The 15,119-nt window shown below is 44.3% G+C and overlaps 2 protein-coding genes across 3 annotated transcripts in view; both read right to left on the bottom strand.

Moving 5' to 3' along the window:
- The window catches only part of ehmt1a (euchromatic histone-lysine N-methyltransferase 1a), a 32,153-nt gene extending 25,785 nt beyond the window's left edge, over positions 1 to 6,368 (bottom strand). The window contains exons 1-6 of the mRNA XM_063195160.1: positions 6,273 to 6,368; positions 5,756 to 5,861; positions 2,904 to 3,421; positions 2,160 to 2,361; positions 1,159 to 1,259; positions 420 to 723 (exon numbers count right to left, since the gene is read on the bottom strand). Of these exons, the coding sequence (XP_063051230.1) occupies positions 420 to 723; positions 1,159 to 1,259; positions 2,160 to 2,361; positions 2,904 to 3,421; positions 5,756 to 5,798 (1,168 nt within the window). The 5' untranslated portion in view covers positions 5,799 to 5,861; positions 6,273 to 6,368. The remainder of the gene's footprint in view (positions 1 to 419; positions 724 to 1,158; positions 1,260 to 2,159; positions 2,362 to 2,903; positions 3,422 to 5,755; positions 5,862 to 6,272) is intronic.
- Positions 6,369 to 7,911: 1,543 nt separating this feature from the next.
- On the bottom strand, positions 7,912 to 13,743 carry LOC134445975 (arrestin domain-containing protein 1-like). 2 transcript variants are annotated; one of them, XM_063195158.1, is made up of 7 exons: positions 13,547 to 13,743; positions 12,477 to 12,587; positions 12,214 to 12,264; positions 11,154 to 11,305; positions 10,140 to 10,310; positions 9,128 to 9,307; positions 7,912 to 8,852 (listed from the first exon to the last, which is right to left on the bottom strand). In XM_063195158.1, exons 1-7 carry the CDS (start codon positions 13,710 to 13,712, stop codon positions 8,310 to 8,312), a joined length of 1,374 nt encoding a protein of 457 aa, XP_063051228.1. In that variant the 5' UTR covers positions 13,713 to 13,743; the 3' UTR covers positions 7,912 to 8,309. The 2 variants fall into 2 exon arrangements, with proteins under 2 accessions (XP_063051228.1, XP_063051229.1); XM_063195159.1 differs by lacking the exon at positions 12,214 to 12,264.
- Between the last annotated feature and the right edge of the window lie 1,376 nt (positions 13,744 to 15,119).

Here is a 15,119-nt window from a genome sequence, read left to right as displayed (position 1 = left end):
AACAACGTGGGTGTCAGCAGGTTTATTCGGGTAACAAAATGGTCACATACGTAAAAGTTCAGAACCTGGTATGACAGCGGGAAGCTCGCAGATAAGCACTTTAGTTCCAAACATAATTGGTGCGGAAACGAAACGGACACTGGCACAGTTCAGGTCAGTCTGCTAAGAGCATTTGAGAAACGCCATGTTTTTTTGTTGGTTTTTTTTAAAGATATTTTCTTGGTCTTTTTGACCCTATTTATGACAGCACAGTGAAGATGGTGACAGGAAGCAAGTGGGGGAGAGAGAGATGGGGACCGGCAAAGGACCCATGCTGGGAATCGAACCCGCCGGGTCGGCCGCACAGTAGGCAAGTGCCCTACCGTTAGGTCACGGTAGGGCCAGAAACGCCATGAAATACCATGCAGGTACTTGCTCACCAGACTGGAGAGAGGAGAAGAGGTCATCCTGGCCCTTGAGGTCCAGAGAGTAGAGAGGGAGCTCGGTGTACATCTCCATTGCTTTGGCCACCTGCTGCTGCTGGGGCTCCTTAGGATGCGTCTCATCGGGTAGAGCCTCCACTTTTCTCTCTGTTACGGGATTCGCTGTGGAGGTGGAGGTTGAGTCTCTGCCATTTTGAGAGGGGGGTGCCTCTACCTCGACGTCAGCCTCGGCCTCCGCCTCAGCCTCTTCTTCTTCCTCCACACCCTCGTCTGTGACACTTTCTTCCACAATCGAGCTTTCCTGTGCGCAGTCCAACAACAGCAATTAATAACAAAGTCGTGTAAGTCGTCGTCACCTGATGCGTGCAGTCAGCAGAAGTCAGCAGAAAAGTAGAGCACAATTAATTTAGCTATCGGTAAAATATATGAGAAAGTGAATACGTGTGTGAAGTATCAGCTACTGTGCCTCTTGCACTTGAAGATGAGGTTGAGAAATTGTGCAAGGCTATTGTTTAAGGTTCATCATGACATTTCATCTGAAAGTTTGTGTGAACAATATACAGTATGCATTTTCGGTTATCTGCAGAACAGGGGTGCGTTTCTTGACAGCGTGGTTTGCAACTTACTTAGCTGCAATGCAATTGCTTGCTGGAAACCTAGTAAGTTGCTTTCAAGACGCTTTCAAGAAACGGGGTCCAGTGCGACTTTGTGAAGTTCATGAAAGACTTTTTATTACCTCAGTTGAAAACATGGCCTGGGATCCTCTCCTCACCACCTTTGCTCTCTTCTTATTGACAAAGTTGTACGTTCCCAGTTTCCTTTTCTTTTTCTTTGAAACTGAAAGAAATCAATGTCAATCAACGTTGGTAAGTGAATCAACGTTACGGTGTACACATACGGTATAAACATATTAATCTTGGTATGCAGATTGTTAAGTGTGCAGATCTAAAACAGATCCATACGCAGAACAAATGGACACAAAAATCATTGCGCCAGTGCAAGTGTTATGTGTGTATTCGCAGGACACAGAACTAACCCATACAGTATGTGCGGCTGATGCTCAATAAGTGGCGCTTTAATTTTATTCTGAGGTGCCGCACCACAGAATGGTCTACGTATGGGAAACAAAGACATGACTGGGGGTGCATTGAAATATGCACACTCCCGTCCTCCACTTGTGCTTGTGGCCTCGCTCCGCCTCCTGGCCCCGCCTCCGTGGAGAAAACAAACGCGTTTCCCCGCTGTCAGCCTAGCCACAACAACTTTTGGGGGACCGTTCTTCATTCGCCATCCAGATTGCAAATGAGAAAATGACATTAGAATTGTGTCTGTGCAAGATATTGAATCAATTTTCTGTTGTCAGTGACATCATCAAGAGGTCAACTTAAGGAAGAAAAATCCGCACTCACAAAACTGCGTCTCATTATTTATTTACCACGCACCACGCACTGATGGTACCACGCACTGATGAAGGCTTGATAGCCGGAACGCGTTTGCTTTTTGGACATGGCGGTAATATAAATAAATAATGAGACACAGTTTTGAGAGTGCGGATTTTTCTTCCTTAAGTTGATACTTTTTATCTCGCACCCAAAGACTTTCGTTTTTCCAAGAAGTTGAGCGCGTCCTTTGCCAAGAGGTCACAAGCAGCCAAGTGAGCGAGGGAGGACGGGAGTGTGCATATTGGAATGCACTCTGGTAGTCGGGTAACTGGAAGCGGGCCGTGGTAGTACTGACCAGTGCGGGATGCTGCAGATGGCTTCTGGTTGGGAGGTGGCTTGGTATGTTGTGGCCTCGCTACCTCTTTTACTGCTGGTGCTGATGGTGGTGGTGGAGGTGCTGCTGCTGTTGTTACAAGTGGTGACGATGATGAGGATGATGATGATGATGATGATGATGACAACGGTGGAGATGATAATGACCTCTCTTTTTGCAGCATCTGGGGAGCAAAACAACAACTACTCAAGTCAGCAAAGGACAAAACGGGTATCATTTAAGACCTGCATTTTGCCGTGTTCGGACAGATTGAAAACTAGCTTTCACAGCTTGAAGTTCACCTTCCTAGGTTCCGGAGCGAAAATTTAAAAAACACATCAGTTTTGCGTGTACAGTACCATAGGTCTGTGTGTGTGTGTGTGTGTGTGTGTGTGTGTGTGTGTGTGTGTGTGTGTGTGTGTGTGTGTGTGTGTGTGTGTGTGTGTGTGTGTGTGTGTGTGTGTGTCACAATAGTACATCAATTGTCTCTGGTACAATCACATGGGCGATGGTGGCTCAGTTGGTAGAGGAGCCTGTTCGGTAACCAGAAGGTGCAGGTTCAAGCCCCACTCTGTCTGACCCCCATCGATGTGTCCTTGAGCAAGATACTTACGGCATCCTGTGTGTGAATGTGAGTGTGAATGGGTGAATGTGAGTGGTAGTACATGTAAAGCACTTTGAGTGGATAAACGCTACATAAATGCAGTCCATTTACAATCTCTTTACCTGCAGAACATGAGGAACCGGGCCTGACATCGGCATGGACTTCCGGGCGAAGCGGTTCTTCCCTGGGACAGGGGCATCAACAGCATCACGCTGGCTCCCTCCACTACTGCTGCTGCTGCCGGCCCCTGAGAGTGCAGCTGCGGCTGCTGCAGGAGTGGTGGAGGCGGATTTAGACACGTACTCTGACAACGGGGCCCCTGGAGCAGGACCAGAAGCTGAAGACGACGGGGTGGTTTTGGGGGTGGCTTGGTGCTGCTTGCCACTGCGCTGGAGGACAGGGTTGGCAAAGCCGGCCACTTCATGAGGGGCTACACCACCACCACCACCACCACCACCACCACTACCACCACCGCCACCACCGCCACCAGCAGCAGTGCCAGCAGCAGCGCCAGGCTTTTGGCAGAAGAGGGTGTGCCCACTCTGCCCTCCCCCCACCAGCGTGCTCTGGTGTGCTCCCGCTTCCAGCTTTCTCTTTGGCTTCCTACCTCTTCTGGGAGCCTCGCCATGCCTCACGATCACTGGGAACAAGCCAAACGGTCTGGTTTAGATGAGATAGCAGCACTGAGGGGGGCACTCTGGTGCACTGCGCCAAGACACCGTAGGCCTACCGTGAACGGGCCAGTTGCCTGTGAGGTCTCAGGTTCGAATCAGGCCTGGGTCACTTCCCCTACCATACTACGCTCTCTCTCTCTCTCGCTCTCTCCGTTAATATTTACAGTGCCCTCCATAATTATTGGCACCCCTGGTTGAGATGTGTTAAAAGCCTTAAATAAATTCAGTGTTTATTGCAGAAGAATACTGTCACACTGAAAATTGTAGGAAAATGTAGCCTTCAACTCAAATGAATTGTAAGAAAATAAAAAAATCCCTGACTAAAAAATTATTATTTTTCATTAAATCACCTGTTCCACAATTATTGGCACCCTTAACAATTCCCAGGAAATAAATATAATTGAAGCATTTCTGTCATTTCTACAGTAGTTTACAAAGTTTACCAGAGTATGTAGGAACATTTAATTAGTAATTCATCACTTCCTGTTTCCCTGGGGTATAAATATGACGTGACACCGAGGCCATTTCTCTTATCCACTCTTAAACATGGGAAAGACAAAGGAACACAGCATACAAGTGAGGCAGATGTGCGTCGACCTTCACAGGTCAGGCAGAGGCTACAAGAAGATTGCCACTCAACTGCAGCTGCCCATATCCACTGTGAGAGGAATAATTAAGAAGTTCAAAACAACTGGAACAGTGGTAAACAAGCCTGGACGAGGACCCAAGTTTATTTTGCCACCACGCACAGTGAGGAGGATGGTAAGAGAAATCAAAAGATCTCCAAAGCTCACTGTTACAGAATTACAACAAATGGTAGCATCCTGGGGTCACAAAGTCTCCAAATCAACCATCAGGCGCTGTCTACACGCCAACAAGCTGTTTGGGAGGCATGCACGGAGAAAACCTTTCCTCACTCACAATCATAAACGCAAGCGTCTGGAGTTCGCCAAGCGGTATTGGGGCTTCAACTGGGACCGTGTGCTTTGGTCAGATGAGACCAAGATTGAGCTTTTTGGCAACAAACACTCTAAGTGGGTCTGGCGTACCACGAAAGATGCGCATGCTGAAAAGCACCTCATACCCACCGTGAAGTATGGGGGTGGGTCAGTGATGCTGTGGGGCTGTTTCGCTTCCAAAGGCCCTGGGAACCTTGTTAGGGTGCATGGCATCATGAATGCTTTGAAATACCAGGACATTTTAAATCAAAATCTGTTGCCCTCTGCCCGAAAGCTGAAGCTGGGTCGTCACTGGGTCTTTCAGCAAGACAATGACCCTAAACATATGGCCAAATCTACACAGAAATGGTTCACCAGACACAAAATCAAGCTCCTCCCATGGCCACCTCAGTCCCCTGACCTCAACCCCATTGAGAACCTGTGGGGTGAGCTGAAGAGGAGAGTACAGAGGAGAGGACCCAGGTCTCTGGATGATTTAGAGAGATTCTGCAAAGAGGAATGGCTGAAGATCCCTCTTTCTGTCTTTTCCCATCTTGTGAAACATTATAGGAGAAGATTAGGTGCTGTTTTGTTGGCAAAAGGGGGTTGTACAAAATATTAACACCAGGGGTGCTAATAATTGTGACACACATTATTTGATGTCAAATAATTATTTCTTTATGTGGGATTTTTTCCCCACTGAATAAATGCACTTGTATTGAAGGTTGGATTTTTCTCTTTTTTTCCATTAAGGTCCCATATTATTTAGAAAAAAAAATAATAATTGGAAGCTAAAAAACACATCTCAACCAGGGGTGCCAATAATTATGGAGGGCACTGTATTAATAATAATAATAATAATAATAATAATAATAATAATAATAATAATAATAATAATAATAGAAATATAGCAGTGAGGACATGCATGGACGCACTTGTCACAGGCATGGATATAACTGATAGAAAGAACAAAGCCTTTTCATTGTTATTTACAGTGTAATAAAAAAAGCATTTTCCTATAAATCAATGTTCATTCGTACTGAAAAGTCTCTTGGCTCGCTCTAAACCCTCTTAATGGCACAGGCATTCTGAAAACGATGCCTTCATGTTGTACAACACAAGTGTGCATTCATACTCATGTCATTCATTGTAAGACATTTAGATGTCTAGACTCCTTTATTACCATGTGCAATACAGAAATGCAATTAAAAGTGAGAGGGTGTAAGGAAGCACATTGTTTAATATGTCCAACAAAGAACACGGTGAAACTGAGGGTGAAAACAATTGTTTTAAAAGATATTTAAAACAGATATTAGCAGCAGAAAATGCATGTTTGATCTATCAGACAAAATGAGGACTCACCACTGGCACCAGCACCACCACGTCCTCTAGCCACAACTTTCATTTCTCCCAGCTCTTGTCAGACACTGCTCTTGACCAGTTTTGCACTTGACCCTCCGAACTGCATCTAGAATTGTCGAAGTTCGGTTAGACTTCAGCACAGGCTTTTGAGACAGCTTGAATGAGGTCAGTCCTTCTTGCTGAGTAGTTGTAGGAGGACATTTCTGACTAATTAGTACGTAGGCTAGCAGTTGTTCCAAAGAATGAACGTTAGCAGGAGACCTTTTACCCCTCTTCATTGAAAGTAGATGTTGCAACTACATCAAGGCAACTAGAGGTGTTGTGATTTTATTCAGTACCTCTATACGAGTATGCTTTCCCCCCAGCTGAATGCTCGTAGCAGAATGGCAACTAACAAAAACAACAGACGTGTCTTGCGCGTGTGTTGTTAAATACAGATGATCCTACTACGTTGCAAACGTCCACACTTCCATAAGCCTCTGTTACGTTCACCAGTAAATATAGGTCAATTTCTTACCTATATTTCTCGGTAGGAAGCCACTGAAATGGAACACTTCAATAACTAGAGGGAAAAGTTTTCGAGCTGTCTTCCTCTTCCTCCCCTTGCCTTCCCCTCATCCGCTCAACAGCAGCAACCATGAACCATGTGACCTAGTTGCGCCCTCTGTTGGCATTGTGAAGGTATTGTTTGCAGTTAGAAGGTCTTTGTTCTTAGTGTGGATTGGAGCCCATTTCTACCCTGTAGCCTTCTCAGTGACAAGTCTCTATAAGAGCAAAATATTTGATAAGCCCACATGGTTAAACTAATATTGCCTCTTTGATTTAAAAACGAAAAAAAAAGAGTGGATCATACCCCATGCTCTGAGATGAGCCATGTCTCTGGGTAAGTCCAAGCGAAAAATCAGTGTAACTTTTATTTATTTTAACAAATGCAACCAATGAAGTTGTGAAATAAAACAACTAAACCAACAGCACTATGCCAAATAATACATAGTGGGCCTGCTCAGCATTGAAATAAGGATGAACAATGTACAGTAGTGCGCAATGTAGGAGGGGGGGAGGAATGTTTTGCTGAAATGTGCATAAACTCATCTCAACTCACCTGGAACGCCTATGAAAAAAAATGTTCATAAAATGATTAAAATACAATGAAAAAGACAAAAGCACTCATACAACCACTTATAGTCACATACATTTCTGACATAATGTGACTAAATATTCTTCCATTTCTATTTCCTCAAAATTATCATATCGAATACACATGGAATTCACTTTGAGTGCACAATAAAAACACATTTTCAAAAATATTCCTCTCACCCAATTTTTTTATGCGATTCTTCCTAACAAGTGTCACAGAAATTGGGTGGTGTCATGATCACATTTACTATTTTCTAGAAACAGGGTGGCTCGTTTTACCCCAATCCCATGAGTGCCGCTAGGGAGGGACAGATGTTACAGATTCTAAGGGCCCACGCACTAACAATACTGACAGGGGCCCTTGAGGGGGGCCAAAGGGTTGGGGCGGCACCCCTGGCCATGGCTCATCTTACCCTGCTCTCCCCTAATGGGGCACCTAAGTCAGGCCCTCTACTTCCTGGTTCATGGGGCAATAAGTTGCAAAAAATTGAATAGAAGTGAATGAGGCAAGTCATGGTGGATTTGTGGTGGTCCAAGGTCTGGATTGGTGTTGAAAAAAACACTAATTTCAAGCCCAGTAATTATTTTTGACTCCCCATGCCCCATGGACCATGAAGTAGAGGGCGTGACTTAGGTGCCCCATTAAGTAGACAAAAGAATTAACACTGATCTACATACGCATGTTCTATACTGGAAGTGACATTTAGGCTCTTTATAAACACTTAATGTGGGGGAGAGAAATGTTGACTTGTCTTCAGGTGGCTTATTTCACCATGTGAGATGACGGTTGAGAAGCCATAGAAATGTCAGGATGGTCTTCATCCCATTTAAAGATTTCACTGAGACCAATGAGTTCTGCCATCTTGACGAAGACATCTAAAACTACTTTTAATGTACCGGACGGTACATCTTTTTTGGCCAAACTATACTTTTGGCCAAATTATACTATTAACTGGCTTTACTTGGGAGTGTTTCATTGAAAAATATAATGCATTGGACAGTCACAAAAGACAAATATCTGTGCAACAAAGCATATTTCATTTATTGAGATGTATTAAATACAATCACCACAATTAGCATTTTTCAAGCAAAGAAGCTCTATACCACTAATGGTTTAAGGCAGATAACAGTGGGTTTCAAACATAGAGACGTCTATACCACCAAATGCAACTTGTACCCATTTCAAAAGCATTGAAATGTTCAGTGTTCAAAGCCTGGTCCTCCTCCCATTAAAAGGCACTTATACAAAAATAAATGCATCAGGCATAGTCATTACTACGGCAGTGGCAAGCTTTAGAGGCCATTTCATACATTTGTGAACACGGTGCACAAACACATCATATAAATACATTAAAGTGCTACATTCAGTGAAGTGGGATTGTTCCCCATAAGTCATAACGGTGTGCATAACAGGTGACTACAAAACAAAGAAGTCTCTGGAACCGTAGGTCTGGAGAGAAATCATTCTATAGTAGGCATGGGGTGAGGGCGGGCAGTCCTGAGACTGGGAGTGGCTCTTGGTCAGGATTGTGTCCGCCTGTGGCATCATGTCTGCCTGTGGCATCATGTCAGCCTCTGGACGGTCAGCAGGGGAAGGGGTGCGGGAGAAGGAGAAGCAGCCGCAGAGACGCCTGCATCGGCGTCTGGGGGTTGGAGTTGGAAAGTCTGCCTGGTGGGTGGAGAGAGTCTGTGCCTGGGAGTCTGCCTGGGGGGTAGCGGGGGAGTCTGCCTGGTGTGTAGAGGGGGAGTCTGCCTGGGGGGTAGAGGGGGAGTCTGCCTGGGGGGTAGAGGGGGAGTCTGCCTGGGGGGTAGAGGGGGAGTCTGCCTGGGGGGTAGAGGGGGAGTCTGCCTGGGCTTCTTCCGGCACTGGCAGCGGTGGAGTGCTGTTGGCGGTGGTCAGACGGATATCTCCAATGATGATGGGGAGGGTCACTGAAACCTCTGGGGACTTCAGGGACACCTGCATCGGATGAGGACCAGGATGAAGAGTGGACACAAGGAGTTTTAGTTGTAACATGTATAGAAGTAGAGTAAAACATTTTGGTTAAATCAGAGTTGTCCTCCTGTTTTGTGCGTGCGTGCGTGCGTGCGTGCGTGTGTGTGTGTGTGTCCAAAGCTTAGCAGTCCCCCAACTTCAGAAGCAAGATATAGTCATTAGTAAATGAACACAATCAGTGATACATGTATGAGGATGGCAGGGAATTGACTTGGATCAGTTGCCACATTGCTGCTCACCTCGATGTAATATTCTATGTCGATGAGCCTACAACAGCTTTGTAGACGAGACTGCGGCAGACATGGCACTCTGATCTCCTCTCTCCACTTGGCCTTGTTGTTGCCAACCACCCCGGTTCCCTCGATCGTGGCGATGGTCTTCATAGCATGGATGGGAGTCTTGGTCAGATAGGTCTCTTTCTGGTTGCAGAAACATACACATCAAATGTATGCTGATGTGCTAACCAAAACATCACAGGGGTTCGTTTCTCAAAAGCGTAGTTGTTAGCCAGTTAGCAACTTGGGTAGTTAGTAGTGGAAAATTGCATTGCAAACAACAAAGTAGCTAATGTAGTAAACAACTTTGCTTTCGAGAAATGCACCCCTGATTTGTACAAGCCTCATAGGACGAGAACATCTGGGTTTCGTCTTGAAAGTGTTTACGGTAACTCAACAACGGAGTTGGTATAACGAGAGTTGTCTGGCATCAGTGGTTCCTTTGGACACATCACTGACAGTCAGTCAATAGAAAAATTCACATCATATGCACAGACAAATCTGTAGACCAGAAAAAAGTAAGTATCCACATAAAAAAAGTTGAAATAGGCTCAGCTGTAATGGCTCAGGGTTCCCACTCTAATTCAGATATAAAATTCCATGATATTCCATGAGTATGCATGCAAAATGGTAAAATTTCATGACTTTCCATGACGGAGAAAACATTTATGAAATTCCATGACCCCATGGGAACCCTGATCGCTAAACAGATGCATTCATTATAGGGTTTAAAAAGGTGCACCATGTAAGATTGTGGCCAGAGTAGGTATTGCAACTATGCTGCTCATTGAAACTGTTCTGCCTATTGCCAAATTTGATATTTTCATGAAAATTAATACATAATAAATCAATATTTACTAGTATAACCAAAGGACAAAACATTTGCAGATAGAAATGCCTATTTCTAGAAATTCAAAATGACAGACCATGGAGAAGACCAGTGACATTATGCTGTTAAAAGATATTACTGTTGTACCTGCATGAATTTTGCCACCACAGTACTTGTGGCTTCCCCCGCTTTGTTCTCGATCTCTGTCTCCAGGTGAATGACCTGGCCATTCGTATACCCTCGCTGGTCACTGGTGGCTTTCAGCACAATCGTGCCATTTTTCATGTCGCTGAAATCCTTGGTCACAGAATTTGTATCCTGTAGATGACAAGGGCAAACACCTAATGTTGCTGTAGACAGGTCAAATGTGCTTAAGTGACATAATTGTAGTTGTTTAAGGTCCTGTATGCATTTTTGTCTTCATCTTTCAAACATGCATGGTGACCATTCACAAACATGATCTTTTTATAAATATTCACTAAGAAATGAACTAATATTTACCGGTCTGACCACAACACATCCAATTTTGCAGCCAAACATGTCTACTACTTGTAATTCAAAGTGGAGGTTTTCTTTAAAATGCTAAAGAGTGTTGTTATTTGGAGGGTTAAGTTAAAGGGGCACAAGGTAGGATGATGTCGTTTGCACGGTGCCCGTGGCATGCCCGTCTCAAAATCTACACCATAATGAAAAAATGCTGTACTAATAAACTCGCTGTGAGAATGTTTTTCATCACAGAATGCCAGCAGTTGATGCAAATCTGAATACGGTATGTAAAGCGACTTTTCGTATGAAAACGAAAGTGTTCAACACGACACTCCTTCCGACCGCTCTGTCAAAAAGTTGCATTCAGGGTTTTCTGACCACAGACCGTGGAAGTGGTCGCGAGAGTCATCATAACTTAAGTTACTCATAATTCACAAAACCATGGGTTGACTCAGGACAGTGATTTAACTGTTAATCCTACCTGGAGCCCCTTTAAGTGAAGACAACATGGCACATGAATTGTCTGGCATCAGTGGTTCCTTTGGATAACATCAGGTATTCAGTCAATATAAAATTCACATCATATGCACAGACGAGTTTCATGTCATGGGGGTCGTTTCACTTGACATTCAATACCATCTAGTTCTCTACATTTGTTAATGGGAAACGCCTCACCTGAATATTTGGCAAATCGTTGAGGTTCAGGGGATTTAGGATCAGAAAAGAGCACTCCCTCGATGTCGTTGAAACGAGAGGAGAGTCGATGCTGGCTTCGAGTGCGCACTCAGCACTGCCATAGGTTCCCCCGTAGCTGGTAGGAACAGTGGCTACAGAGGAAACACACAGGATGGAGATAAAGCTTGATGCATTTAAAGAGACATCCTAACATTTCTGGAAATATGTCCCCAGTTAACTTTCTTTTTTTTGACTTTTTCTCCCGTTCTTGCAGCCATTCTCTGGCGATGCAACTTCTTCCTCCAAGCTAGCTTGAATTGCTGAATCGAAAGGGTATAGCTAGGAGCTAGTTGGTCCTAATTCGGCTCAATGAAAGCATAAGCTTAGTAGTTTAGAACTATGAGTAACATATGACTAGACTCCGAACTGCTGGAAGAACAGGAGAAAGGCAAAACGTGTTTTTTTATTGCATTGCAAACAAAGTAGCTAATGTGGTAAAGAACTCTGCTTTCGAGAAATGCACCCCAGATTTGTATAAGCCTCACAGGACGAGAACATCTGGGTTTCGTCTTGAAAGTGTTTACGGTAACTCAACGATTGAGTTGGTATAACGAGAGTTGTCTGGCATCAGTGGTTCCTTTGGACACATCACTGACAGTAAGTCAATAGAAAAATTCACATCATATGCACAGACAAATCTGTAGACCAGAAAAAAGTAAGTATCCACATAAAAAAAAAAACTAAAAAAAAAAATTGGAAGTGGCGTCGGACGCAGCGATGGAAACAGCAGGTGTTGCTGTGTAGGTCTAGAGCAGCCCAGCCAAGCATCGGTGACCAGTTGTTCGCATGTCCAAAAAATGTGTAAGATAGTCCGAAGGTTTTGGTGGGTTTGAGTAATGGAGCCTAATTGTACGAGCAGTGGCTGCTAAAACGTGCCAGCGTCCACCCGCACCCATTCCGGAAAAGGAAGTGAAGTATAGCCAGCAAAAAAGGGTATACATACATACATACATACATACGCATGCACGCATGCACGCACGCACGCACGCACACACCTCACCTGGTGTGAGAAAGGTGAATGGGAAGGAATGTGAGCCTTTCTCTAGAGTGCCTGGGTGGGAGAATGAAAACGTCAACATTACAATGCGGTAAGCGGGTTGTGTGTGTGTGTGTGTGTGTGTGTGTGTGTGTGTGTGTGTGTGTGTGTGTGTGTGTGTGTGTGTGTGTGTGTGTGTGTGTGTGTGTGTGTGGCGTGTAAATGAAGAGTTGAAGAGATGTGATGACATGTTTGGAGAGTAACTAAGCTTACTGTGGCTCCATTACCTTTGTCGGCGACTGTAACAGTGCTCTTGAAATACTGCTCCTCTGCCTGCCATGACCTGGAATGTTTTTGAGGGCTGACGCCACAGCAGACGCGACAGGTTACCTTGATGGCTAGGGGGAGACAAAAAAACCTTGTAGAAATGGCTGCATATCCAGATGCACGATGCTGAAGCTTGAGATGAATATTTTTCTTTATTACCGGTATGGTCAAGGTTTTTGCTTTTTTTGGGGGGGTTGGGGGGGTACGGGAGTAACATGGTAGCCTACATGAATTGTCTGGCATCAGTGGTTCCTTTGGATAGCATCAGGTATTCAGACAATAAAATTCACATCATATGCACAGACTAGTTTCATGGCGTGGAGTTTGTTTCACTTCACGTTCAATACCATCTAGTTCTACACCTGAATTGTAATGGTCCCAATCGCATTCATTTCCCTATACCACTGAGGCCACACCACGTGCATGCTACACCATCCTCGTGTTACAGCCTCTCCACCGGCCAAACGTTACGCCAGTCCTCTGGATTTTTACTTTTCTATGCTATTGTGGAAGCTTCAAATATTGGACGCAGCCTCAAAGATGGGGACTGCAGTAGCATGCCTACATATAGCCAGAAAACAGCGCATTTTAACCGAGGCCTGCAGTGTTTCCATATTCAATATATTCAAGCTTGGAGTGTAAAGTACCGGTATTTGTAATAGTACAGTGCGCGAAAATCTTGAAATCACTGCACTTTGGTGAATTTCAGTGTTCATTGATAACTTTGTGCACCTAGTAGTATTTTACATAAACGAAGCAGCCCTCCTATCAATGTATTCTACCACAAAACCGAATAGATCAATATAGAAACTATAGAATAATAGGTTGCTCGCTCCATTGCAAAGTATGAAACTTCACACATGAGAAATTATAAGCCTTTGAAGACGTGCCTAGCGCGTGCTGTGCTGTCTGCATGTGGGCGATGCAGGCTTCCAACTTCTAGATAGGCCCAGAGCCGTATATAGAGGCTCTGGATAGGCCTAGTCGTGAGTCATAATTAAATTACAATTCTCAATGAAATTATGCTTACCTTTAATTGGTATTGGTTTGGTGTTCGTGATGTCCACTGTTCCCGAGACGGATTCTCCGGGAATGTACGTACCAAACAAGTAGTCATTTTTAGCTGTATTAAACTGAACATTTACACGAAATCTTTCTATGTACCCACGCCGCTGCTGCTGCTGCTTTTTCTTCATTTCCCCATGCTCTCGCTTACTTTATAGCGTGTCTCAGCACTGGCAGCTTGATGCTGCCACCTGTGGGATTGGGGTGTGAACATGTCTTCGCTTTTTCACATTTAGGCCTACTTTTGCAACAACTTATTTTACAGTATTTCTAAAACGCTGTGTGTGTGTGTGTGTGTGTGTGTGTGTGTGTGTGTGTGTGTGTGTGTGTGTGTGTGTGTGTGTGTGTGTGTGTGTGTGTGTGTGTGTGTGTGTGTGTGTGTGTGTGTGTGTGTGTGTGTGTTAACCAGGGGTGGAAAGTAACTAATAACATTTACTCAAGTATTGTACTTGTGTAGCTTTACTTTACTTGAGTACTTTTACTTTTTAAGTAGTTTTTTTTTTTGTTTTTACGTGTACTTGAGTACATTTTGACCCAAGTACTTTACTCAATTACACTGGATCCTGGCCTGAGTAATGAGTAAAAAAAAAGACAAAATGCCATGCAAAATAATACCACAATCTACCGGAAATGAACGATTATGCAGGATGGCACACTGCATTTACACTATTGTACCATCTTGAATCAATGCATTGGATGATGATGCTAAATGGTGCTGAAGGGGGGTGTTGGGGGCATGTGGAACTTCCAATTGCCTTATAGAAGCTATATATCATATGAAGGCATTATTGTAACTAATCACAATTAATCACAAGCCATTTGTAGATTATCATGTCCACATGGACCACATTGCATTGTGACAACAAAAAAACTTTCAAAAAAGATTTTTCAAAAAGGGCATTTTATGTCCTGCAGGGTTAAGGCACAGGTGCTTAAAGGGACACTCCACCTCATCCCTATCTGTGCACGCCTCTGGGTGGCATTATGACATTTGTTGCATTGCGGCCATCTCTACTATAACAACTCAGAGTAGTTGCATGAGTACACAGTATACCAATCAGAATGAACATGCAGGGTTCCGTCCCGCCTGCTTTTATGAATTCACAATACATTGTCTCAGCCATGCGTCAGTGTAGTAGGCTAGGTACACATATTAATGGTAAGCTAGATTCTCATCTTTCAAGTGGTATTATGCCCAAAGTCCAGCAATGAACGGTTCAACAGCAGCAGACACCAGCTTTCATATTCATGGGGCTACAGGGCCCATTTGAGGGTGGGATTCTAGATAGCATCTCGTCCTGGTACTGTAATTAGTGTAGAGCAGGGGTGGGGAACCTTTGTCATTCGAAGGGCCACTTCAAATTCATCCGAGGGCCGTAAAAGTCCTCCGAGGGCCCTACTATGAACACAAACCAGGGCTGTGTCTCAAATGCCGCACTTGTGCACTTCGGGCACTGTTTTTCAGTGCCTAGGGTGCTCACGCTGAAAAAATCAGTTGAGCCAGTGCACTGAAAGTGCCAGGATGATCCCCTAACAAT

This window comes from Engraulis encrasicolus, chromosome 3, assembly GCF_034702125.1.
Source record: "Engraulis encrasicolus isolate BLACKSEA-1 chromosome 3, IST_EnEncr_1.0, whole genome shotgun sequence".
Lineage (NCBI taxonomy): Eukaryota > Metazoa > Chordata > Actinopteri > Clupeiformes > Engraulidae > Engraulis > Engraulis encrasicolus.
The sequence above is the reverse complement of the archived record's forward strand: the minus strand, read 5'-3'. Positions and strand labels throughout refer to the sequence as shown.